The sequence below is a fragment of the Somniosus microcephalus genome, chromosome 1, assembly GCF_052327205.1.
Source record: "Somniosus microcephalus isolate GS21.2 chromosome 1, FLI_Smic_1.0, whole genome shotgun sequence".
Taxonomy (NCBI): domain Eukaryota; kingdom Metazoa; phylum Chordata; class Chondrichthyes; order Squaliformes; family Somniosidae; genus Somniosus; species Somniosus microcephalus.
This window is the reverse complement of record NC_140987.1, coordinates 231731980-231758562: the sequence shown is the minus strand read 5'-3', so window position 1 is coordinate 231758562 and position 26583 is coordinate 231731980. Positions and strand designations below refer to the sequence as shown.

General features: G+C 44.8%; 1 protein-coding gene across 1 annotated transcript in view; it reads right to left on the bottom strand.

Annotated features, from left to right (window-relative positions):
* LOC147124677 (trans-2,3-enoyl-CoA reductase-like) overlaps positions 1-26583 on the bottom strand; it is a 287573-nt gene that overhangs the window by 195791 nt on the left and 65199 nt on the right. Inside the window, exon 3 of the mRNA XM_085991303.1 lies at positions 10283-10327. Within this exon, the coding sequence (XP_085847429.1) occupies positions 10283-10327 (45 nt within the window). The remainder of the gene's footprint in view (positions 1-10282; positions 10328-26583) is intronic.

The window sequence follows — 26583 nt, the reverse complement described above, 5'->3', positions numbered from 1 at the left end:
CCAGAACAATCTAAGACAAATACAAATACAGGCTCTCATGAAAACACATCAGACTTACCTGTGCTGAGAAGATCCACACGTGAAGTAAAAAAGCCTGATAGACATAATCTTTGAGTACAAAGAAAACTACATTGAAAATGTATTGACTGTTGAAGATGTTTATGTTGTTATTGATTGATATTGATTGATACTGATTTTGTTTAACCTCAAAGAAAGGGGGATGTAATGATCAGTAACCTGTCATTCTGGAATGGTACACTAGGTGGTGCTGTATGTATATAAGAGTGGGCTACCCATGATGCACTAGGCTACCCACAAGGCAGCAGTCAAGATGGAGGCCTCTACAGATACTGTACCTAGTCCACATGTGCTCAATAAAGTGTCTAGCAAAAGCTAGCTGTTCTTAATAAAAACGACTAGTTATTAATGAACATAACAGTAATGTGTGCAGTTCTGGTCACCACATTACAGGAAAGATGTGATTGAACTAGAGAGGGCACAGAGGAGATTTACAAGGATGTTGCCGGGAGTAGAGAATCTTAGCTATGAGGAAAGACTGGATAGGCTGGGTCTGTTTTCCTTGGAAGACTGAGGGGAGACCTTATTGAGGTGTATAAAATAATGAGGGGCTTAGATAAAGTGGACAGAAATGACCTATTTCCCTTAGCAGAGGGGTCAAAAACCAGGGGGCACAGATTTAAAGTAATTGGGGGAAGGTTTAGAGGGGACTTGAGGGGAAATTTCTTCACCCAGAGGGTTGTGGGGGTCTGGAACTCACTGCCTGAAAGGATGGTAGAGGCAGGAACCCTAACCACATTTAAAAAGTACTTGGATGTGCACTTGGGATGCTCTAACCTGCAGGGCTATGGACCAAGAGCTGCGAAGTGGGATTAGGCTGGATAGCTCTTTGTTGGCCGGCGCGGACACGATGGGCTGAAATGGCCTCCTTCTGTGCTGTAACTTTCTATGATTCTATGATAACATCTATTGACATTCCCCTGTCCACTACTTTAGTCACCTCTTCAAAAAATTCAATCAGGTTTGTCAGGCATGACCTACCCTTTACAAATGCATGTTGACTCTCTCTGATCAGCTGAAAATTTTCACGGTGTTCAGTCACCCTATCCTTAATTGTAGACTCCAGAAATTTCCCCAAAACAGATGTTAAGCTAACTGGTCTATAATTCCCTGGTTTCCCTCTCTCACCTTTCTTAAATAGCGAAGAGATATGTACAGTTTCCCAATCTAAAGGAATGGTTCCCAAGCCGAGGAAACTTAAGAAGATTATAGTTAGTGTTTCTGAAATGTCCTCACCTACTTCCTTCAAAATCCTGGGATGGAAACCATCTCATCCTGGGGATTTGTCACTTTTTAGTGCCATTATTTTCTTCATTACTGTATTTTGCTTACATTAATTTTGGTGAGTTCCCGTCCCTGATTCAATGTTGGTTTCCTTGGAATGTCCAGCATGCTATACTCTGCATCTACTGTAAATACTGACACAAAGTAATTATTCAACATTTCCGCCATTTCCTTATTTTCATTTACAATGACACCGTTATCAGTTTTCAAGGGGCCCATATTGCTCCTGACCAGCCTCTTCTTCCTAATATAATTATAAAGAAAATTTGTGTTGATTTTGATATTTAAGGAGGGATATACTTGCATTGGAGGCAGTTCAGAGAAGTTTCACTAGGCTGATTCCTGGGATGGAAAGGTTGTCTTATGAGGAAAGGTTGAGCAGGTTTGGCCTATACTCATTGGAGTTTAGAAGAATGAGAGGTGATCTTATTGAAACATATAAGATTCTGAGGGGGTTGGACAGGGTAGATGCTGAGAGGGTGTTTTCCCTTGTAGGGGAATCTAGAACGAGGGGGCATAGTCTCAGAATAAGGGGTCGCCCATTTAAGATGGAGATGAGGAGGAATTTCTTCTCTCGGAGGGTCGTGAATCTTTGGAATTCTTTACCCCAAAGAGCTGTGGAAGCCGAGTCATTGAATATATTCATGGCTGAGATAGACAGATATTTGAGCAACAGGGGAATCAAGGGTTATGGGGAACAGGCAGGAAAGTGGAGTTGAGGCCAAAATCGGATCAGCCATGATCTCCTTAAATGGCGGAGCAGGCTCGAGGGGCCGAAGGGCCTACTCCTGCTCCTATTTCTTATGTTCTTATATCCTTTGCAAGTTTCCTTCATACTCCCTTTTTCTAGCTCTTACTATCTGTTTTGTCACCCTTTGCTATTGTTTGTATCTCTCCCAGTCACCAGAATCTGTGCTATTTGTTGCATTATTGTAAGCTTTTTCTTTTAGTTTTATATTGTCTTTTATCTCCTTTGTCGGCCATAGCTATTTTTTTGGCAAGTAGAACATTTTCCCCTTACGGGTATAAACTCATTCTGCATCACATTAAATCATTTTTTGAACACCTCCCACTCATCTTCTGTTGACTTACCCATTAATAGATTTGGTGAGTTTACATTGGGTAGTCTCTGTCTCATCACGTTGAAGTCAGCCTTACCTAAATCTAGAATCTTCGTAGCTGTTTCATGTTTCTCCATTTCAAACACAACATTGAACTCGATCATAATATGATTGCTATTAGATAAATGTTGACGCATCATTAAGCTGTTCACTAAGTCTGGCTCATTACTCAATATTAACTCTAATATGGCCTGCCCCCTTCAACACACTCACGAAATGTGCTACCTTTCTGACATGAGCTTGACTGCTTATCCTAATCTGTATGAAAGTGAAAATCCCCCATTAAAACCACTCTCCCTTTACTTCATGCTTGTCTAATCTCTGCATTTATACATTCTGTCACTTCAGCTACTACCAGTGACCTATACACAACTCCTACTACCATCTAAAATCATTTTCTGTATCTTAATTCCACCCATGAAGTCTCCACTGCCTGCTTACCTCTTGTTATACCCTTGCTTATCATTGAATTAATTTTATTCTTAATCACTAAGGCTACTCCTCCCCCTCTACCAGTTTCCCTATCCTTCCTGTATACCTTATAACCTGGTATATTCAGTTTCCAGTCCTGACTGTCTTGCAGCCATGTCTCAGTAATAGCTACCATGTCACACCCTCTAAGTTGAATTTGCAATTCATTCAATTTATTCCTTATACTCCGTGTGTTTGTATAAAGAACGCTTATTTGGGCCATACACCCCAACCAGTCCTTCTGCTCTAATGTTTTTCTCACACATTTCTTATTTCTATCTCCTGATTTAATGACTACATCTTTTAGCTCTCCCTTTACCTGTAGTGCCTCCAGCACAATTTCTGACTATTACTCTACTCTCTCCCCTTTTATTTGTTTTAGAATTATTATTTATACGACCTTATCCATCTGATAAAATGCTATCAAAAAGTAACTGGGACCAAACAGATCAAAATAATTGTCTACTAAGTTCAAAAATCTGCCAAACACATTTTTGATCAAATCCCACAAGATGCTGAACTGAATGGCTTCGCTCCTCCCTTGGACATGAGGCACAAACAAACTGACTGTAAAAATTGAATCAAATTAAGCTAGAACATGATTTCTGTGAGGTTTTAACCCCTTGTGTACCATGACAGAATTAAAGGAGCACTACCATGCTACATCTTAAATGCTTCATTTTTGTCGCACTCAAAACTATCCGATATCTATATGTCATTCAGGAAGTATTAGCATAAAGAATATTTTGTACAATCAGAGGCTGTCAATACTTTTTCAAGAAATTAGTGTTACTGAAAGACATTTGCAGTAAATGCAGTAAGAAAATCCATGAAAATAGCAAACTATATTTGATAGCAAAGATGTATTTATTTACGATATACATTTTTATCCACAATGTGGATAGAGAGCTACACAGTCGATCTTTCCAACATCATCATAAATGGGAGAATCCATTCATTTGATAGGATTATTACACTTTTTTCATGCAATTAGTTAGTTTTCCAGGAATACCACTGGCCTGTGAGCTTATCTTAAGAAAGTGTTACAAATGTTGAGTCTGCCTCAGATATTCTCTTGGGTTCAGCACCTCTGGTCACTCCAAGTGATCATTTAAGTGGTCCCTATGCTTTAGGTTCAGGAATGCACCTGCACTGGCCAATATGTAATTATAAAATAGCGTGCCCTTGGGGGTGTAACAGTAGGACCCTTTTGTGATCTAATCTTATCATATCCTTCTGGAATCTTTTAGCAGGCTGCCTGGAAACGCTTTAGTGTGATGAGACCAGATGCAAATCATTAAGCTATTTTATTTTACAGCCAGCAATTGAAGATACAATTAAAGTTCCCTTACTTCACAATTTAAAAACCCCTCATCATGAATTAAAAGAAATAAATAAACCATGAAAACTAGTCCTATGTTACTGGACTGACTAATGCATTCTTTGGTCAGTCTAGCATTGAAATATGCCATGGTTTACATGGGCTTGGTCTGCCTTAGTCTTACAATAAACTGCCTACATTTTTTTAATGCTCTTCTCTTAACGGATCATCCCAACTTCCTCCTGTGTTCCTTTGTCTTTTATTCTCCTTGCATTCACAGGAAGCGGGTGTGGGGTATCTCTCTGAATTCTCTCCCAACTAGAGGTCATAAGGCATGCCTGTCAATTAAACCAGCTACTTACTCGACTCCTCCTCCCCCGAATGGATTCTTACCAGGCCCCTCTGGCAACTAATCCCTTCTGAGCTCAATGAATAGGATCATGTCAACAATATTAGGTGAAGATGCTTGCTGGCAGCTCCGCTATAAGATATTAATATCTCTATTGTCCCTATTGGCATACCTGGCTTGACTATGTTGGACATCATGAAAGTTAAAAGTTTAACAGTTGAACTAATTTGGGGGGAAAATTCGGTTGATTTGCACCTCCCATTAGTACGCTAAGAGGGCAATAACGGGGCGCAAAGCAACTAGTGCCTGGGCGTGGTGCTGCTAACGCCTCCTGCAAAATTCAGTGGGAGGTTAGCGGTGGCGTCGCGCCCCAGCTGCGATCTTCGGTAGCGCCCCCTGACTTACCACAGGATGCTATGTCCGACGTGGTCAGGGGGGCCAACCTGCGGCCGGGGTGGCGCAAATTAAAGGAAAGGTGCTGGGTGGCCATTTTTGTTGCTGGCCACCTGCCAGCACCTGCCCGCTGTGCCATCCCCAGTCCTTTAGCCAGCACTCCGATCCCTGGTGGCCCAGCTGGGCCCCGGGTCGTGCTGTGTTAGGCCCCTCCACTCTACTACTGGCAGTGCCCCAAGAGGGAGGTGGGGTGCTTCCAGTAGCGCCCCGCCTCCCTCTTGAGGTGCTACCGGTAAATTTTGGGCGCGGGGGCGCAAATGTTTTCAGGGTGCTAAAAGTAGCGCCCCGGTGAAGTTAGTGCCCCAAAGGGGGCGTGACCCAATTTTTCCCCTTTTCTATCTTAAAGCAACAGATTTTCCTGGAAGTGTCACAAAAGGAATACATTGTCAGGCTTTCCGATGTGAACAGGATGACTTTGAAGTGTCATGAGGAGAAGGTATTGCTTATTTTCTAAAATGTAAAGTACTTGTGTAAGGGAATAAGTGTTGGTAATGACATCACCCACGAATGGCTAATGTTTAGTTTTAGGGTGATAAACATGGGAAGTAGGTATCCATTAGATTCGGATAACAACTAGTCAAAGATGCTAGAAAATGTTACACCAGGAAGTCTCGTGTAGGGGAAATGGTTCTGAGGTAAACAATTGCAAACTATTCTCTTAGATAGTCTGTTTTCAGAGGATTTAGGAAATAGATACATCCTTTTGACATTTTTCTTTGATGTAGTCAAAATATATTATATATATGGTGTATAAAGGAGCATGGTTTTCAACAGTTTGTCAGAGTGTACTCGAAAGATACAGAAACCGGTAAAGTAACTCTCTATTTGCAGTTAAGACTGATCAGCTTTACTGTGAATCAATAAAGTCTGTTCCGTATACTCCACTACAAAGTCTTGTGCTTACTCGAAACATGTTGTGAGCCAGGGGAGAAAGGAAGTTGCTGAACAGACTACACAACTCTTTAGCCTCAGATGAAAGCTGGACTTTAACCCTTTGTGGACTCACTTGAATTTAAATTCAAGCTCTTCAATATAACCCATTCCCAAATCCTTTACATAGAAAAATGGTCAAAAATATTAAAATCCGAGAGGAATAAACACCATTTCATGTTTTCAACAGGCACATAAAAGCTCAACAAGGCATGTTATAACTGTCTTGCACCAATCTCTTTCAACTTCTATCCATTATATTGCTCTTTATCAGCCCACTGTTCTTCCCCACAGTGTTTGTTTCTTCCATTTTTCAAATCCAGCTGATCAGTAAATGTGCAGCCTCCTTGTGCCTGCTAAAGGTTACCAGAACTAATGGCCATTCTTATAATCTTCCAAAGACGAGTGAGCATCAGATGACACAAGCATAGAAAAGGAAGATTAGAGCCCATAGCTTTGCTCCTCCCAAATATTTTCAGGGTAAAAATGGAACAATCGGTAACATAATATTACAAGGTACTAACTTCTGAAAATATGTTTACTGTATGATCTTTTTTCAGATGGTACAATCTGATTTATTTTTACAAATTACAGAACCGACTATACATTCCCACGTGCCAGTGAACCAGGATTAGCTGTTCTTCTTTTATAGTCCGAAAGGCATGTGGGTGTCTTCCATTCCAGGCACACAAAGTTGTATAGATGGAAACAGGAAGGTACAAAGGATCATAGTCAAACTAAGTGAGTAAGCAAAACTATGGCAGAAGGAGCTCAATGTGAGGAGGTGTGAGGTCATCCATTTCAGATCTGAGAAAGACAAATTATTTTAATGGTGAGAGACAGAGCTTAGGAGGAGCAAAGCGCTTTAGGTGCCCATGTACACAAATCACTAAAATATAGTGTGCAGGTACAAAAATAAATGAAAAAAGCTAATGGAATTTCAACTGTTATGTCAAACGAGTTGGAACACAAAATAAAGAAGTGATACTTGATCAGACCCCATCTGGAGTACTTTATTCAGTTTTGGGCCTCAAGAAGGATATATTGACCTTGGAGAAAAACAGTGCAGATTCATCAGAATTATATAAGGACTTAAAGGGTTAAATTCTAAGGACAGGTTGCATAAACTTGGTTTGTATTCACTTGAGTTTACAAAGTTGAGGGATGATCTATGCGAGAGTTTAAAAGGATGAAGGGATTTGATAGAGTAGATACATTGGCCGGAATTTTCTGGGGGGTCAGCAGGTGGGATCGGAGGCGGGTCAGGTGGGAAATTTGGTTCTTTTGACAGTGGGTCGGGAACCCGCTGTCATCCCGCCGCACTGTGCCTTTGCCAATGGTGCGTCAGCGATCTCGGATCGGATCCGACCCGCAGGGGCGGGCGACCCAATTAAAGCAATTATTGGCTTGTTGACAGACCCTTAATGGTTTTAACCTTACCTTTTAACTGTTATTGTTTGCCCACGGTGTCCACGCTGCTCGTGGCCAGATTTACTTCACTTGGCACTGCACACCCTGGCTGCCACATGATGCTCCAGGTAGGCACCACCCCACACCAACACCAACACCATAAAGCATCCCTACAATGACCAAGCCATTCCTTTCACACTCATAACTATTATGGGGGGTACCCTTATGTCTCACCATTCACTGCAACTCACTAAGCCACTTCCAAAGGTGCACACGAATCTGTCCAAGAACGTAAAGTGTTCAAAATAAAGATTTCAATGTTTGACGGAATATTAACAGAAACTTTACATGAACATTGGATAAAACACCCAAATGCCTATCCTTGTGTGATGTTAGTTGGTATGATTGCACTAGGATGAGGGTGAGTGTGAGGGCTGGCTAGTGAGATGGGGAAGTGATAATGTAGATAGAGAGAAAGGGATGGGTGGAGGTGCAAGGTAAGTTGCTGTGAGTAAGGATGTGCAGGAGTAGGGTAGGGAAGGCAGAGTGATAGGGATGTGATGAGAGACACAGCTGGATGAAGGTGAGTGTGGCTTTGTAAAAGAAAGAAAAAAAGACTTGCATTTATATAGCGCCTTTCACAACCACCGGAACTCTCAAAGCGTTTTACAGCCAATTAAGTACTTTTGAAGTGGAGTCACTGTTGTAAGGTAGGAAACATGGCAGCCAATTTGCGCTCAGCAAGCTCCCACAAACAGCAATGTGATAATGACCAGATAAACTGTTATTGTTGTGTTGGTTGAGGGATAAATATTGGCCAGGACACCGGGGATAACTCCCCTGCTCTTCTTCAAAATAGTGCCATGGGATCTTTTAAGTCCACTTGTACTCATGTTTCCTGATCTAATGAGATTATTGAAACGTTTGCGGCACTGCACTCACGTCCTCTTGACAACATCCCTGCTTGTGACCAGCAATCAGGCTGTCTTGGTCTCCTGGGGAGGTCTCTCCTGCCCATCGGAATGGAAGAAGACCGCCCTGCGTGCTGTGACTCCCTCCATAAGCATATGGAGGGAGTCATGGGAGAACCTGGGTAAACCCTGCACCTCTGTGCACTGCTTGTCAGTGTTTGCAGCATCTCAATGCTGTAGAACACTGACAACACAAATGTCAAAAGTAAGGCGGCCATGGCCCCTTTATGGAAACTGGCTCAAGACGCGTTATGAATGATGTCACCAGACCTGCTCCATCTAATTGGGCCGGGAAATGTGCTGGACAGGCTTAACAAGCCTCATTGAGGTAAGTTCATTTTAGGCAGTGGGATGGAGCCAGCAGCGGGGCCGCGTCTCGCCCCCACCACCGACCGCACCGGACCTGCCAAGGTGAGCAAAATCTTGGCCATAGAAACTGTTTATTCTGGTGGGGGAATCCTGAACTATAGGGCATAATATTAAAATTAGAGCTAGGACATTTAGGAGTAAAAATCAGGAAGTAATTTTCACATAAAGGGTAGTGAAAATCAGAAACTCTGCCCACCAATGTTCCCCCTAATTTTTTTTTGGCTGCGCGCCGCCTTTAAGGAGCTACATGGCTCATTCACAGATTCATGCATGTTTGGACACGGGAAAAGTCGGTCTCGAGCTGCGTGGCCTCGCAGCTGTGCAGCTTCGAGGGAACATTGCTGCCTGTCCCCCAATCCCCATTCCCACCCCCAGCTGGCTGTGGAAGCTTGGTCAATTGAAATTCTCAAGACTGATATTGATAGACGTCTGTTAGGTAAGGGTATGGAGGGATATGGAGCAAAGGCCGGTAAATGGAGTTGAGATACGGATCAGCCATGATCTAAATGAATGGGAGAATAGGCTCGAGGGGCTGAATGGTCCACTCTTGTTCCTCTATGTAGATCTCAATCTGAACCATTCAAAAGCAAGGTTTAGTATCTGAAATGACCACCTGCCAATCATACCAACTATTCAAACTTAAACAGCTATTTTAGTAATTTAGGGGGAAAAATTCGTTATCACCCATTTTGGGGCGCTATTATTGACCGGACGCAAAGTTTAGCGCCCGGCGCTAATTATTGCCTCCGACTGCAAAATTCACCTCTATCGTCCCTGGAGGTGATTTGAGCACTCCGCACCTCTCTTAAGGCGCAAAAATCAAGGCGTTACCTCAGAAAGCTACCGAAGCTCAGGCGATGCCAGTTACCATGGAAGCCAGACAGAGTGGCACCGTCCAGTTCTCAAAGGGGAGGGGCCATCTTGCTGGCCAGCCACACCCTGCTCATTGCAGTCTTGAATCTCGGCCTGGAGAGACCTCAAAAGCAATTGTGTTGGAAGCATTAAAGGATAGGCCCAGGGAAAGAGCTCGGCGCTTAGGAACCTCAAAAGTGGTGCTGAGGGCCAAAACTCCTTAGGACAGCGTTAAAATCAAAAATTTTGCCAACAAGAAAAGGCAGGAAGCACCCGTCTTTAAATAGCGCTCCCCTTGCCCCTTCCCCTCTACCTCTCGTTCCTAGCGGCAGGTGCTAAGGCATGGGGCACGACTCAATACCGGTCTGGGGCGCTACCAGGGCATTGCACACTTGACTGACGCCACGATCTGCGGGTGCAGGATATCGTGGCGATAGTGTTTAGCACCACTGCAAAACGACTGGTCAATTTTGCGAGTGGCGCTAAAATCGCCGCGCTCGGGTGCTAAGGTCCTAGCGCCTTCTGGAGTCGCTAATGGGAGGTGCTAACCAACCAAATTTTTCCCCCTAGTATCCAGTTGGGATTATTTTTATGACATAAGTATCTGTCATCACATTTCTACTTTAAATTGTAATGCAGCACTTTATATATCAAGCTGTTTAATAAAACTTACTGCATTCCAGTTGAAGGCCGACACGTGAAGGATACCACTGGGGACCTGTAAGAAACACAAAGTTGACTAAAGCAACATTTAATATTTTCTAGCACTAATTAAATCACTTGACTAATTTCAGTCCCACAGTGTTTGTAGTTAGGAATATTCAGTCTATACCTGCTTAAAAACAAAGTAACAAAGTAATAGCATATTTTAATATAGTTTTAATATTACTGATCAGAAAATTCAGGATTGATTTTTCTTGTCTAAAATATTTGTCTATAATTAAATATCCTACAGTGCCAGATAATGGAGTTTTTTTCTCCATTTTCTCCTCTCCTCTCCTGAAGACAGTTCCATGGGTCGAGACAACCCTCCAGTACCTCACTCAAATGGCCATTCTTCATGTGTTCGTATAGACAGTGATGGGCTATTGTTTCATCAGGGAAGAGGGGAGGACATCAATAAACTGAGCCTGATGCTGACCTCACCTGTTATCAAAGTATTTTCACTTTATAATAAGAATCACCAAATAGTACTGAGGTGAGGGGATTCTGCCAATTTGTTGTGTCTGGGGATGCTGAAGTCAATTAAAATGACTTTGAATGCCACTCTGGTTGGCATCATGTCATTCAGTACAGATTGAATTGAGGACCAGCTTTGCATGCTCAATAGCAGACCATTTATCCATTAAATCTTTTGGAGAGCCAACCTGGCTATCAGTATAGAGGGAGAAGAAGGATGTACTAATTAGAAAATAATAGTGGCTGTGTGATACTAGCATATGAATCCTAATGTATTCACCAACGTTTTGCTCTACTTTTTTAGCAGACATGCTTACCTATTATTTTAAATGGATTAACACCTCTGCTAAAGTAATGGAAAAGGAATTTCACATAAAGGTTGTGCTAATAGCCTATGGTGTATTTTTGCAAGGCCAGTGTCTTCCTGTGTCATTCGGTGCAAGAACCATTTATTCCATAGCTTTCTATCTTTAACCTTAACTAATACATTTTTCCAAAGCGATGCCTGAATGTTGAAAAAAACTTCAATATAATTTTATTTTTACACTGAGGTTCAAAATGAAAGAAAAATAACAAATGTAGAAAGAAGGACTTGCAATTTATATAGCACCTTTCATGATCTTAGGGTGCCCAAAGTTCTTAACAACCAATGAAGTACTTTTGACGTGTAGCCACTATTGTAATGTAGGAAACGTGGCAGCCATTTTGCGTACAGCAAGGTCCCACAAACAGCAATGAGAAAATGACCAGGTAATCTGTATTAGTGATGTTGGTTGTGTTATGTTCATAAATAACGAGACATTATCACTATGAACAGCTAGCTTGAGCTAGTCACTTTATTCAGCCATGTGGACTTCGTGTGCAGGCATCCATCGTGACTACTGCCTTGTGGGTAACCTAGTGCATTGTGGGTAGCCCACTCTTATATATATATAGCTCTACCTAGTGAACCATTCTAGGATGACATGTTATTGATCATTACATCCCCCTTTCTTTGAGGTTAAACAAAATCAGTATCAATCAATATTAATCAATCATAACGGCATAAACATCTTCACAACAGTCAATACATTTTCAATATAGTTTTCTTTGTATTCAAAGATTAAGTCTATCAGGCTTTTTTACTTCACGTGTGGATCTTCTCAGCATGGGTAAGTCTGATGTGTTTTCATGAGAGCCTGTATGTGTGTTTGTGTTAGATTGTTCTGGTGGTGAGTGACAAGATTCAGTTGCGGCATTGTCATCGATTTGCTCTTGGATAGTCTCTTGTGTTTTTAAGAGGGAACGGCGGTTCCTCCTGAGAATCTGTCCTTCCTCAGTTCTAACAGTGTATGACCTTGGTCCTACTTCCTCAAGAACTGTAGCTTTCCTGTTCCATGCATCTGGATCCTCAATCCTGACAACATCATCCCTTGTCAATGGATTCAGAGTTTTGGATGACTTGTCAGAGTTTGATTTCTGTTTCAGCTTTAACAGTTGAAGTCTCTGTCTTAGTTCCTTACTCTGCTTTTCTTTTGCACAGCAGGGTAGTGTGGTGCGCAACTTGCGACCCATTAGGAGTTCAGCAGGTGAAGAACCTGATGTGCCTCAATAATTCCGAGACTCGAAGGTAGCAGAACAAAACAAGGCTTTTATTAACTTAGAATGAAACATGTAAGCGAGAGAGATGTCGTCCTTCTGGAGATTGGGGCTAGACTAAAGCTAGCTTACAAATGGGGCCAGGTATGGGCGGAGCCCTACACACAGCACATTCCAGCACATTCCAGTATACAATACAGCACATTCCAGTACACAATACAATGAGGTCTGGGGGAAGGGAAATGACACTGAAACCGATCTCAGTCACAGGCAGTGATGAATGGAAATATTTCATCACAGAACCAAAGTCTAAAGGTGAGGCTCGGTAGCTCAGCAGGGCGGGATAAGGATCAGACTTGCTTTCTGTCGCTTTCTTCAGCAGCTGTATGAGAACTTGAACACCGTTTTCTGCCTTACCATTCGACTGAGCATACAAAGGACTGGATGTGATGTGCTGAAAGTCATACTGTACAGCAAACTGTTGCCACTCCTTACAGTTGAAGCACGGACCATTGTCGCTAACAGCAATCCTGCGAATTCCATGTCTGGTGAAGATGGATTTCACATGCATTATCACACTGCTTGCTGTGGTGCTTGAGAGCATTGCCATCTCAGGATAGTTAGAATAGTAGTCAATCACTAATAGATATTCTTTACCATTCAAATAAAAAAGATCCATACCAACCTTTTGCCATGGTGCTGTTGGTAAGTCAGCTACTATCATTGGTCCCTTTGCTTGTTTGTTTTGGTGTTTCTGACATATCTCACATTTGCCTATCATGTTCTCAATGTCCTTATTTATGCCAGGCCAATAAGCAGTGTCTCTTGCTCTCCTTTTGCATTTTTCAATTCTGAGGTGTCCCTCATGAATCCTTTTGAGCATGTCTTGATGTAGAGCCTGTGGAATGATTATTCTGTTCTGTTTTAGTAATAGTCCACTTGCTACACTCAAATCTGACCTGATGTGAAAGTACTTTGAATAGGAACCTTTTGGCCAACCATGGTGAATGTTCTCTATTACTGTTTGTAACACTGTGGCCTAGAAATTCGGTGGGGTTAGCGCCCAATTAGAGGCGTTAGAGGGCCTTGCGCCGGAATTATAGCTGCGATCGAAATTGCGTTGGGCCCTACCATCGGCATTAGCCGGTAGCGCTGCGCCGGCACCGATGACGTCATCGGTGTGCACAGCGTCCCGGTTGCTGTGGTAACACGGCCGGACGCCCAAATTCAGTTGCGGCCGCCTCGCCCGTGGCAGCCGCAACCAACGATTGTTCAACGGGATCTTGCAGCACGTAGCGCCGGCGCATTAAGGTGGAGCGGCGGCCGGCCGCTTTCCCGGCGGCCGCCTGCCCGCACCTCCCTCCCCGGACTCCTCCACCACCCCCCCGCGGCACTGATGTGTGTGGCCCGCGAGCCCGGCACTTCTCCAAGGTGCCGGTCTCATTTGTCGGGCGAATCGACCGGTCAGCGGTCGGCTGCAGGCAGCTCCTCCTTAACAGAAGGAGGAGGCCTGCAGTACCCCAGCCTGCTGCACCGCATCGGGTGCCGCAGCGGGGGATTAGCGCCGCAAACCTGCATTCAGCGCCCATAGCGAGGCGCTGAAACCCTCCATTAGCGCCCGCAGCCGTCTGGGCGCGGGGCAGCTGAATTTTTGGCTGGCGCAGCGGCAATTATCGCGGGCGCAAAATTTCGGGCGCAAAAGCCCTGGCGGAGGCAAACCTAATTCCTAGGCCTGTATCTTTTACTGTTTCTTCTGCTATTTGCTTTGATTTTGTGTCTGACACAGGCAGCGCAGCAGTGACTATACTCACATGAACATCCACGTCTTCCTCAGTAGAGCTCACATGACTCATTGTGGGTGCTTGGGATAGTGCATCTGCTAACACTATGTGTTTGCCTGGTGTGTAGATCAGTTCAAAGTCATATCTTTGCAGCTTCATCATGAGTTGTTGAATCCTTGGAGACATCTCATTCAGGTTTTTATTTATGATGGCAACCAATGGGCAGTGGTCTGTCTCAACTGTGAATGTGGGAAGTCCATATATGTAGCCATGGAACTTTTCTAGTCCAACTACCAAGCCTAGACATTCCTTTTCAATCTGGGCGTATCGACACTCAGAAGCATTCATAGACCTGGAGACATAGGCAACAGGCTTCCAATCGTCACCCTCTGCTTGTAGCAAGACCGCGCCTAGGCCATCTTTTGATGCATCCGTTGACACTTTGATTCTTTTTATTGGGTCAAAGAAGGTGAGTACAGGTGTGGTTGTCAGCACTGTTCTGAGGTTCATCCACTCTTGTTCATGTCTTTCTGTCCATGCAAACTCATTGTTTTACGTAGCAGGTCTCGCAGACAGGCTGTCTTGGCTGACAAGTTAGGAATTAACTTTCCAATGAAGTTTATCATCCCCATGATGCGTAGCACTCCTTTTTTGTCAGTGGGTCGGGGCACGTTGAGTATGGCGTTTACTTTTTCCATATCTAGCTCTATTCTTTTACCAGATAGATTATCTCCTAGGTAAGTGACTTCCTGGACACCAAACTGACACTTGGCTTTGTTGAGCTTCAGTCCATTCCGGCGTATGCTCTGTAGCACTTTAGTCAGTCTCTCATTGTGTTCTTTCAGTGTGGAGCCCCAGATGATGATGTCATCAAGATAGACCCAAACTCCTTCCAGACCTTCAATTATATGTTCCATCGCTCTATGAAAGATTTCAGATGCAGATATTATCCCGAAAGGCATTCTGAGGAAACAATACCTGCCAAATAGTGTGTTGAAGGTACAGTATTTGGTGCTCTCTTCATCCAGTTTTAGTTGCCAACATTCTTGTGAGGCATCGAGCTTTGTGAAGTATCTGGCACCTGACATTTCACTGGTGATTTCTTCTCGCTTGGGAATCTGGTAGTGTTCACGTTTTATGTTTGCATTTGGATCCATGCATATTCTTAGATCATTGTTCTTTTTCTTTACACATACCATGGAGTTAACCCAGTCTGTTGGCTCTTCGACTTTCCTGATGACTCCTAGTGTGCTCATTCTGTCCAGTTCTTTCTTGAGCCGGTCACGCAGGGGTGGTGGAACCCTCCGTGGAGCACGTACCACTGGCTGAGCATCCTCCTTTAGCTGGATCTTGTAAGTGAATGGTAGAACGCCAAATCCTTTGAACACATCCTGGAAATTACTCACTACAAAATCCACTGAGTCATCTGGTCTGCTTATAGCACAGTTTATGCAGTGGACTCTCTTGACCAGTTCTAAGTCCTCACAAGCTTTGTCACCTAGTAGTGAATCAAGTCCTTCAGCCACAACAGAAACATGAGATGATGCACTTTGTCTTTTACTGTCACTTTAACTCTGCATACAACTAAGCTATCTATTTTCTGTCCATTATATTCCTTCAGTAGTACTGACTTTTTCTGTATTTTGGGCTTTTCTTTCATATTTTTAATGTCACTCATACTGATTAAGTTTGCTTTTGCCCCAGTGTCTAGTTTCAATGTAATTAATGCTCCATTTACCTGCAGTGGCATCATCCATTTGTCCTCTTTTACTGCATTAACTTTATGTTCAGCATTGGCCATTCCTGAGGGCTGCACATTTTCTGTATCCTTTTTGATATTGTCAAATGACACCATTCCGACAAAAAATATCTCACTTAAATCAGTGTCCTCAATCACATTGACTTGTTGCCCTTTCTTTGTTTTTACTTTTGAAAAGCATTGTTTGGCAAAGTAATTCTTTCCATTACATTTTGTGCACATTTTCCCAAACGCTGGGCATTCTCATGACTGGTGTTTGTAACCACAGCATTTACAATTAAAAATTCCATCCTCCGATTGCTTTGCATTTCTGTTCTGCCCAGGTTTCTTCCCCTTGTAGGACACAGCACTGACAGCAGCACTATCACTTACTACAATCGCATTATTATTAATTTCACTTTTGAGCTAGCTCACTGGCTTGGCATATTTTCACTGCATTTTCCAATGTTAATTTGGTTTCTCTCAACAGACGTTCCCTAACCTTTTTATCATGAATACCAAACACAATCTGGGCACGAATCATGGATGATTTCAGTTCAGAGAAATTACATGTCTGTGCTTTCAGTTTCAGATCGGTCAGAAAGCTATCAAAAGTCTCATTTTGCTGCTGTGCCTGTGAATGGAACACGTATCTCTCATAGGTCTCATTCTTTGTGGGAGAACAATGTGTATCAAATTTTTTAGCACATCGTCCAGTTTTTCTCTGTCCTCCTCTTGATCAAATACGAATGTATTAAATACCTCTATCACCTGCGGGCCTGCAACCATGAGCAGCAATGCTATTTTCCTTGCATCTGGCTTTGTACCGAACCCGATGGCAGCAATGTAGAGTTTGAATTGTTGTTTGAAAGTCCGCCAATTGCAGTCGACATTCCCCGTGAGTTTCAAACCCTCCGGTGGCTTCAAATTCTCCATGTCGCGTTTCTCACAATATTCTGCAGATTTTACCAATCCTGGTACCATGTTATATTCATAAATAACTAGACATTATCATTATGAACAGCTAGCTTGAGCTAGTCACTTTATTCAGCCATGTGGACTTTGTGTGCAGGCATCCATCTTGACTGCTGCCTTGTGGGTGACATAGTGCATCGTGGGTAGCCCAATCTTATATACATACAGCTCCACCTAGTGTACCATTCTAGGATGACATGTTACTGATCATTACAGGTTGAAGGATATATATTGGCCAAGACACTGGGGATAACTCCCCTGCTCCTCTATGAAATAATGCCAAGAGATCTTTTACGTCCACCTGAGAGGGCAGACATCGTTTACCATTTTAACATCTCATCAGAGAGACAGCACCTCTGACATTGCAGCACTCCCTTAGTACTGCATTGAAGTGTCAGCCTAGACTTTGTGCTCAAGTTGCTGAAGTGGGACTTGAAACCATAACCTTCTTACTCAGAGGGGAGAGTGCACTGAGCCAGAGATGACACCTTGTTTGAGAAAGAACATTGAGCCAGTCATTATGTACATAACTTAATTTGTCAGCACTTTCTTTCAACCAGCAAATGAAGAAAGATTTCTCACATTTTATTTCTGATTAAAATAAGACTCCATGATTTGTTCAAACAATCACTTACAATTTGCAGAGAAGTGAAAGATAGAAGACCCCCTTTGTGTTAGTCCTGTTTAGGAATGATTGTCACATATAATTCAGTGCATTGATTATGCCAGTGTGAAGTTCAGAGAGAGGGAGGTGAGACTATCACACTCAGAGCTTCATGCTCATCAAACAGCATGGGCCTCTACCAAATTACATTGATGAGCATTACACTGCTTTAATGAAGCACCATATAACATTTAAACCAACTAATTCAGAGCCACAGCCCACTGGTACTGTACTTTAAATGTGTAGGGTTCTCAAAATTCCCATATCCCCCAAAGTTATGGATAAAGGGACCCTGTATGGACAAGTTATTAAAAAGGGTACCCAAAGTGGCTTCTGAAACCTCGTGAGCAAAACCGACAGGATTTTAAAAGCAATGCCCTGCAAAAAGTCAGGCCCTGAAATGAAACCTAACTTGCATGGAACTGTGAAAGACTTTGTAAAGCCAGACAGCTAGGTAAACACAGAATATGCATTCTTCACCTTGGAACAGATCAAGTCAGGATGGGCCTAATCTGAAGGCCATCAACTCTTCTCATAAATAATCGGTAACAGCTCAGAGGTAGCTGCCAAGCCAGGAAACCCGATTAAGTTTCATAAATAACAAACAGCCAGGATATCAAAGCCACTAAACATGGAGAAAACCACCCCAGAAGTTGTTAAAGTAAATGGCTGTAATCATTTTAGATGAGCCCGCCAAAAGTTAGGCAAAGGACTGACCTGATTTGGCGCACAGATAAGGGGTGAAGAACCAGGTTTAATTGTAGGCCCACTGGTAGTGATCGGTCTCTTAGCTCTTATCTCTTGCTCTGGCTGATTGCTTCTCGACTTTCGTGCCCTGGCGTCGTGGCGGGCTCTCTTCTCGGTTCCCGCACCGCTCAACACCAAGGACGCCCATAACCACACCAGGGGCCAAACGCAGGAGGAGAACGAGACCCAATTCAAAGACGCACAGGACATACGGGGCCAGGAACGGGCAGATGAGACGAGACGAGACGAGAAAAATTGTAAAACCAGTAGAGGCAGAGAAGGGCAGCGGAAAGACATGTTGGGGGTCAATCGGCCTAGTTATAAGCTGGCGTTTGATGCATGGACAGTGAAATCAGGACAAATGGCCTAATTATAAGCTGGCATTCGGTGAATAAACTGGTGTTCGAAGCATGGGTAGAAAAATCAGTTTAGCGGTATAAACCGCCAACCGAGCCCCAACCATGATAAACCCATCGGCGACCAAACCGTCAGAAGAAGAAGAAGACCCATCGCGACAAAGTACTCAATGAAGACGTTAGCGGAGGAAAGGGAGGGTGCTTCGCACAAACAACTCCATCGCCGTGCCCTGTGACCATGTGATGACGATGAACCCCAAAGGACAACAAGAGTAAACCCCAAGACCACAACCAGTTAAATCAACAGGTTTCGAATTGGTGAGCATGAATTCCTGGCCCCTCGTAGCTTAATCTAGTTAGGTATTGGGGGTGGGATAAGGATAAGGGGATTTTTAATGTATTTGTCTCCCTCGATGTGCCGTGTGTTCCCCATTCCCATATAAGTGTAATTGTTTATGCCTGTAATTATTTCAGTAATTCTCAGTGAGATTGTGTTTTATTCAGTCTTTTAGTAAAATTCATGGGTTCTTGTACCAAACCACCTGTCTACTCGATTTTCTGTATCGCCGCCTGTACCTAAGTCCAGTGTCTAGAACCCAGGGGTGTGGGAGCAATTTGAACCGCTCAGAGACAGTCAGAGGTGAAGCTGACTGGGCACACACGCCACCCCCTACAGTGCTGGGACTAGAGTCCTGCTGAATCATATAACTAGGGCTGTAGAGATGGCTTTAAACTAACTAGTGGGGGGGAGGTTCCTAGAGAGCAAATAATAAAAATGACAACAGAGAAGGTCATAGACTTAGGTAGCAGTGGGGACATTAAAAACCAGAGCGTGTCAGGAAGGGGCAGAAGGTATGGAGTAAAAGGTAAAGTAATAAAAAGGGCAAAAGCAGGAACTAAGTGTCACAAAACATATTTGAAAGTTCTCTATCTGAATGCACGTAGCATTCGTAACAAAATAGATGAGTTAATGGCACAAATAACTACATATGGGTATGATCTTGTGGCCATTACAGAAACATGGCTGCAGGGTGAGAATGCCTGGGAATTAAACATACCAGGTTATTTAATGATCAGGAAGGACAGGCAGGAAGGAAGGGCAGGTGGGGTGGCTATGTTAATAAAGGAAGGAATCACTGTAATACAGAGAAATGATATTGGGTCAAAAGATCAGGAGAATGAAACAGTTTGGGTGGAGATAAGCAATAATAAGGGGAAAAAAACACTAGTGGGCGTAGTCTATAGACCTCCGAACAGTTGCAACTCTGTTGGACGGAGTATCAATCAGGAAATAGTTGAGGCTTGTAATAAGGGAACATCTATAATTATGGGGGATTTTAACTATCATATTAATTGGACAAATCAAATTGGGCAGGGCTGCCTTGAGGATGAGTTCATTGAGTGTATTAGGGATGGGTTTCTTGAGCAGTATGTAACTGAACCGACCAGGGGGCAAGCAACCTTAGATCTGGTCCTGTGTAACGAGACAGGATTAATTTAAAATGTCCTAGTAAAGGATCCCCTTGGAATGGTTGAATTCCATATTCAATTAGAGGGTGAGAAGGTTGGATCTCAAACAAGCATGCTAAGCTTGAAAAAAGGAGACTATGAAGGTATGAGAGCGGAATTGAGTAGAGTGGATTGGGAAAATAGATTAAAAGGTAAGACGATACATGATCAGTGGTGTACATTTAAGGAGTTATTTTACAACTTCCAAAAAATATATATTCCACTGAGAAGAAAAGGGTGTAAAAGAAAAGGCAGCCATCCGTGGCTAAGTAAAGAAATTAAGGATAGTATTCAACTAAAAACGAGGGCATATAAGGTAGTCAAATCTAGTGGGAGGATAGAGGATTGGGAAAACTTTAAAAGACAGCAAAAAATAACAAAAAGATTGATTAAGAAAGGGAAGATAGATTATGAACGTAAATTAGCAAAAAATATAAAAACAGATAGTAAGAGTTTTTTTATTATATAAAAAGAAAAAGGGTGGCTAAAGTAAATGTTGGTCCCTTAGAGGATGAGACTGGGAAATTAATGGTGGGAAATATGGAGATGGCAAAAACACTGAATGAATATTTTGTATCAGTCTTTACAGTAGAGCACACTAAGAATATCCCAACACTGGACAAACAGGGGGCTATGGGGGGGGAGGAGCTAAACACGATCAAAATCACTAAGGAAGTGGTACTCAGTAAAATAATGGGACTCAAGGCGGATAAATCACCTGGACCTGATGGCTTACATCCTAGGGTCTTGAGGGAAGTGGCAGTAGGGATTGTGGATGCATTGGTAATAATTTTCCAAAACTCCCTGGACTCAGCAAAGGTTCTGGCAGACTGGAAAGCTGCTAATGTAACACCCTTATTTAAAAAGGGCAGTAGTCAGAAGGCTGGAAACTATAGACCGGTTAGCCTAACATCTGTGGTAGGTAAAATTTTGGAGTCCATTATTAAGGAGACAGCAACAGGACATTTGGATAAACATAATTTAATAGGACAAAGTCAGCATGGTTTTATGAAGGGGAAGTCATGTTTGACAAATTTGCTGGAGTTCTTTGAGGAAGTAACATATAGGGTGGATAAAGGGGAACCAGTGGACGTAGTGTATTTAGAATTCCAAAAGGCATTTGACAAGGTGCCACACAAAAGAATATTGCTTAAGATAAAAAATCATGGGATTGGGATAATATTCTGGCATGGATAGAGGATTGGCTATCTAACAGAAGGCAGAGAGTTGGGATAAATGGTTCATTCTCAGACTGGCAATCAGTAACTAGTGGTGTTCTGCAGGGGTCAGTGCTGGGTCCCCAACTCTTTACAATCTATATTAACGATTTGGAGGAGGGGACCGAGTGTAACATATCAAAGTTTGCAGATGATACTAAGATGGGAGGGAAAGTAGTGAGTGAGGAGGACATAAAAAACCTGCAAGGGGACATAGACAGGCTAAGTAAGTGGGCAGAGATTTGGCAGATGGAATACAAGACTGGAAAGTGTGAGGTTATGCACTTTGCCAGGAAAAATCATAGAGCAAGTTATTATCTTAATGGCAAGAAACTGCAAAGTACTGAAGTACAAAGGGATCTGGGGGTCCTGGTTCACGAAACTCAAAAGGTTAGTATGCAGGTGCAGCAAGTGATTAAGAAGGCCAATGGAATGTTGGCTTTCATTGCTAGGGGGATAGAATATAAAAATAGGGAGGTATTGCTTCAGTTGTACAAAGTACTGGTGAGACCGCACCTGGAATACTGCATACAGTTTTGGTGTCCATACTTAAGAAAAGACATACTTGCTCTCGAGTCAGTACAAAGAAGGTTCACTCGGTTAATCCCGGGGATGAGGGGATGGACATATGAGGAGAGGTTGAGTAGATTGGGACTCTACTCATTGGAGTTCAGAAGAATGAGAGGCGATCTTATTGAAACATATAAGATTATGAAGGGGTTGGATCGGGTGGATGCGGGGAGGATGTCCCGATGATGGGTGAAACTAGAACTAGGAGGCATAGTCTTAGAATAAGGGGCTGCTCTTTCAAAACTGAGATGAGGAGGAACTACTTCACTCAGAGGGTGGTAGGTCCATGGAATGTGCTGCCCCAAAAAGCTGTAGAAGCTACATCATTACATAAATTTAAAACAGAAATAGACAGTTTCCTAGAAGTAAAGGGAATTAAGGGTTACGGGGAGCGGGCAGAAATTTGGACATTAGTCTAGGTTCGGATCGGTCATGGCCCTGTGGGTAGCGGAGCGGGCCCAGGCGCCGTGTAGCCTGATCCTGCTCCTATTTCGTGTGTCTAATTCTGTTAGATTCAGGAGATGGTCCTGTGATAGTAGATTGGCAGTTAGGATCAGATCAGCCATGATCTTATTGAATGGCGGAGCAGGCTCGAGGGGCCAATTGGCCTACTCCTGCTCCTATTTCTTATGTTTTTATTGGCGACCGCGGCCGGTCTCCGGCAACAGGGGTGCGATACAGTAGACAATGGTTCGGAAGAGCAAACCATGATGGAGGAAAGGATTTCTGATTATGTGTTTAGCAAGGTGAATATCACAAAGAAGTGGATCACCACTCTGTTAAAGGCTGGGCGTCCGGTAGATGCTGCAGCTAAGTGGACAGAAGGAAAGGAGCAAAAGAAATCCCTGGAGAAGGCAGTCTGGCTGATGTGCTTCAAGAAGCAGGTCCAGCTCTTGGACAGGCTCGTTGCAGCACAGACAGCCGAGATAAAGGAGTCAGCCCTGGATATCCAGGACAAGGCTCTAGCAGGGGAGAAGTTACTGGTAGCACTGCAGGCCTTGAATCAGGAAAGGGTGCACTTAATGGGAGAACATAAGGCCAGGTTGGAATACCGACAGTGCCAGGTCACCGAAGCCAAGGGTAACGAGTTGAGGTTGCGGGAAAAGAACGCCCGCCTAGCGAGACAAGTAAGGGAGCAGGAGGAAAAGGTAAAGGAAGTAAAAGCAGCCCATCATTTAGTGAGCGAACAGGGGTTTGAAGATGCAGATCATGGCCCCTGCAAGGAACAGATAGAAAACCTGAGCTTGGCCCTAAGGAAGGCAAAGGGCATGGTGTGCCTCATAAGCCCAAAGGCAGGCCAGGCGGATTTTACAGGGAACGAGGGGAGAATGGTTCAGACACCACAGGTAGTGCAAAGGGGCGGCCCGGTTGAGGAACAGGAGGTCCCGCAACCACCACCCGTAGCGCCAGGTTTTAGCGAGGTCTGGCAGTAAGGGGCGGTAAAGTCAGGGGTAGAAGCAGAGGTGGAACAACCCCCGCAAGAGAGACTGGAACTAGGACCGATGTGCCCAGCCCGGCATCGGAGGTTCGGCCCACCCGTTAATGGCGAGGAAGAGGGACCCCTCCAAAACCAGTTCGCTTTACCCTATAGCACCCAACAGCTTAGGGCTATGGTGAGCCATATCCCAAGGCTCACCGAGAAAGGAGACCCCTCGGTCCACTTCAGGGAAGTGGAACAGGCAGCCAGCGTCAACGATTGCAATGATGCTGAGCAGGCAAAAATGCTGCTGTTCTCTTTGGAGAGTAGACTCCTCCAGTCCCTGTCTGATGAATGTAAGAGCGGGAAGGGCGGGTATGAGGCACTCAGGGATGATGTTCTGGAGGCCATGGGGATGAATAAGGGAAGTCCTTTCTCCCGTGTGGAGAAGACGGTGCAGTTCGCAGGGGAAACCCCACAGGCTTTCGCGGACAGGTTATGGCCGGTGTACCGGAGTGCCTGTCCCGGGACACCTAACCAGGCATTCCTGAACGGGGATCAGCTGGCCCACTGGCTCCGTAGCTTGGTGGCAAACAGTTTGCCACAGGTCCAGGCCAAGGCGGAAGCCTGGTTCGACCCCAGGAATCCCCTGACCACCGAACTCACGGTGATCAGACAGTTGACACTAGCCTATAAGAACGGTAGGGGAACCGATGCACACCCACCTAAGGGGAAGGTGCATGAGGTAAAACCCGGACAGGGCAGGAAGGAGTGGCATCAGGAAGGGCATAACCCTTTTAGCAATAAGCTCAATTGTTACGGGTGCGGGAAGGATGGCCATTGGAGGAAGGAGGGCAAAAACCCTTGGAAAAATAGCAAGGGAATGAACTCCACAGCCCCAGTCCAAAAGGTAGAGGCAGGGATCCCTCCCGCCACAGTCGAGTCATTTTTGGATACCATGAGGTCCTTATTGACTGGCCAGGGGAGAGTACCACTGCTACTGGTGCTCTAACCCCATCAGCCCCATCCAACCCACAGCCATGACTATAGCCAGCGCAGCCTGTTTACCTGTGTTCCCTGCGGTACGATGTATGGAAGAGACCCCTCGTGGAGATGAAGGTAGAAAAGGTGAAGTGGACCTATCTGTTGGACATGGGGGCATCATGCACCATGGTCCATTCAGCTAACCCCACCACCTCACCTCTATCTAGCGGGGTCCCATACAGTCTAGCAGGATTCACAGGCAGAGAACAGGCCGGCTCGTTTTCCATCCCGCTCTCCAATTTTTCGGGTACACTCCGCTCTAAGTGGACATGTATCCTAATGAAGTGGGAACAGGAGGGTGGAAAGGGGATCCTGGGAGCCGACTTTATTGTAGGCCACGGGATCCTGGTGGATTTAAGAAACCATTGCCTATGGGGGGCAAGTACAGGAAAGGACGGCGAGGTAGTAGTCATCCCGGGGAAAGGAGGGAAGGGGACCCTGTGCACCATAAAGCCTAAAGAGGGTTATAACCATGACCAAATGGTCAGCAATACCCCAAAGGAGTTCCAGGCATTTGTGCAGGCCCACCTGGCCACATTTGCCACACAAAAACACGACTGCGGGAGGGTCAACGGGTTTGAGGTCAGCGTAGACGCGGACCCCATGGCCCGACCACAGAAACAGGACAACTTCCCCAGGGAAGCGGAGCCAGACATGGAAGAAGTCATGTCCTCCTTAGTGCAGCAGGGGGTCCTGGGACCAATAGCCACCCATGTAAACTCTCCACTGTGGCCGGTTAGAAAGCCGGAAAATTCCTGGAGGGCCACGGTGGACTATCGGGTGTTCAACAGTAACATCCCAGCCTGTGCACCCATGGTAGCAGCAGTTGCTGACCTGATAGGAAGTATCCCAGCATCCGCGACCACTTTCACGGTGCTGGATATTTCCAATGGGTTTTGGTCCATCCCTTTAAGGAGGGAGGATCAGTACAAGTTTGCCGTTACGTTTAAAAGGCAACAGTACACCTGGAACTGTTTGCCTCAGGGCTTCCACAACAGCCCCAGCAATTTCCACCAGTGCATGGTGAACAGTTTAAAGGGCTTCAGCAAGCCCAGACAGTTGGTGCAGTACGTGGATGACCTGCTCCTCTTCACCAATTCGAGAGAGGAGCATGGCCCACTACTGGCCGAACTGCTGGAACTGCTCAGGCGGGAGAGTTTTAAAATAAACCCAAAGAAAGCGCAGATCGGCCAGCAGGAGGTGAAATTCCTGGGCCTGACTGTACGCGCTGGGGAAAGGGCCATAGATAAGGTTAGGAGGGAAGCAGTACAAGAGTTACCCGTCCCCAACACAGTCACGGGTGTGAGGTCGTTTCTAGGGCTAACCGGGTACTGCAGAGACTTTATTGAGGACTATGCAGCCACAGCAGCCCCTCTGCTCTGACTCCTACACAAGGGAGTGGAGTGGGCTTGGGATGAGGGTTGCCAGGCAGCACTCATCAGACTCAAGGAGGATCTGCAGACCGCACCAGCTCTAGGGGCCATAGATGGGGGGAAAGATTTCTTCCTGGAGGTAGCAGCCAGCGGGGACAGCCTGAGTGCTGTGCTGCTCCAAGAGCGGCACGGCCGGCTGAGGCCGGTGGTCTACTCCTCCAGGATACTCACAGATGTGGAGAGGAGCTAATCCGATTGTGAATGGCACCTCTTGGCCACACATTGGGCTGTGAAAAGATCACTGATCTTCACAGGCACCTCTCCGATCACCCTCCACACCCATCACACACACACCCAGATGCTCCTGGATGGGAGGATCAAGGATGGGACAGTGAGCAGTGCCCGCATTGCTCGCTGGACCCTGCTCCTCTCACAGATGGACCTAAAGGTGAAGGGTCTCTGCGAGCCAAAGGTTGCAGCCAACCTGGTATACCCTGGAACAGCCCATCGGTGTTCCATAGAAGGGGTTTGGGAAGTGGACATAGGTTTACGGGCCAGGATACATCCCACGGGCCGCGAGATCTATGTGGACGGCTCCAGCACGGTATCTGCTGGCGAGCGACTCACGGGGTGCGGAGTTTATGATCCAGCGGCAAACATTGCCCTGGCAATTAAACTCCCCAACACCATGAGCGCCCAGCAGTCTGAACTGTCCGCGGTAGTGTATGTCATTACACATCCCGAAATCTTCCACACCCCAAACACGATTTGCTCGGACAGTATGTTTACGTGCAATTCATGTACGGAGCACCTGGCCATCTGGTCC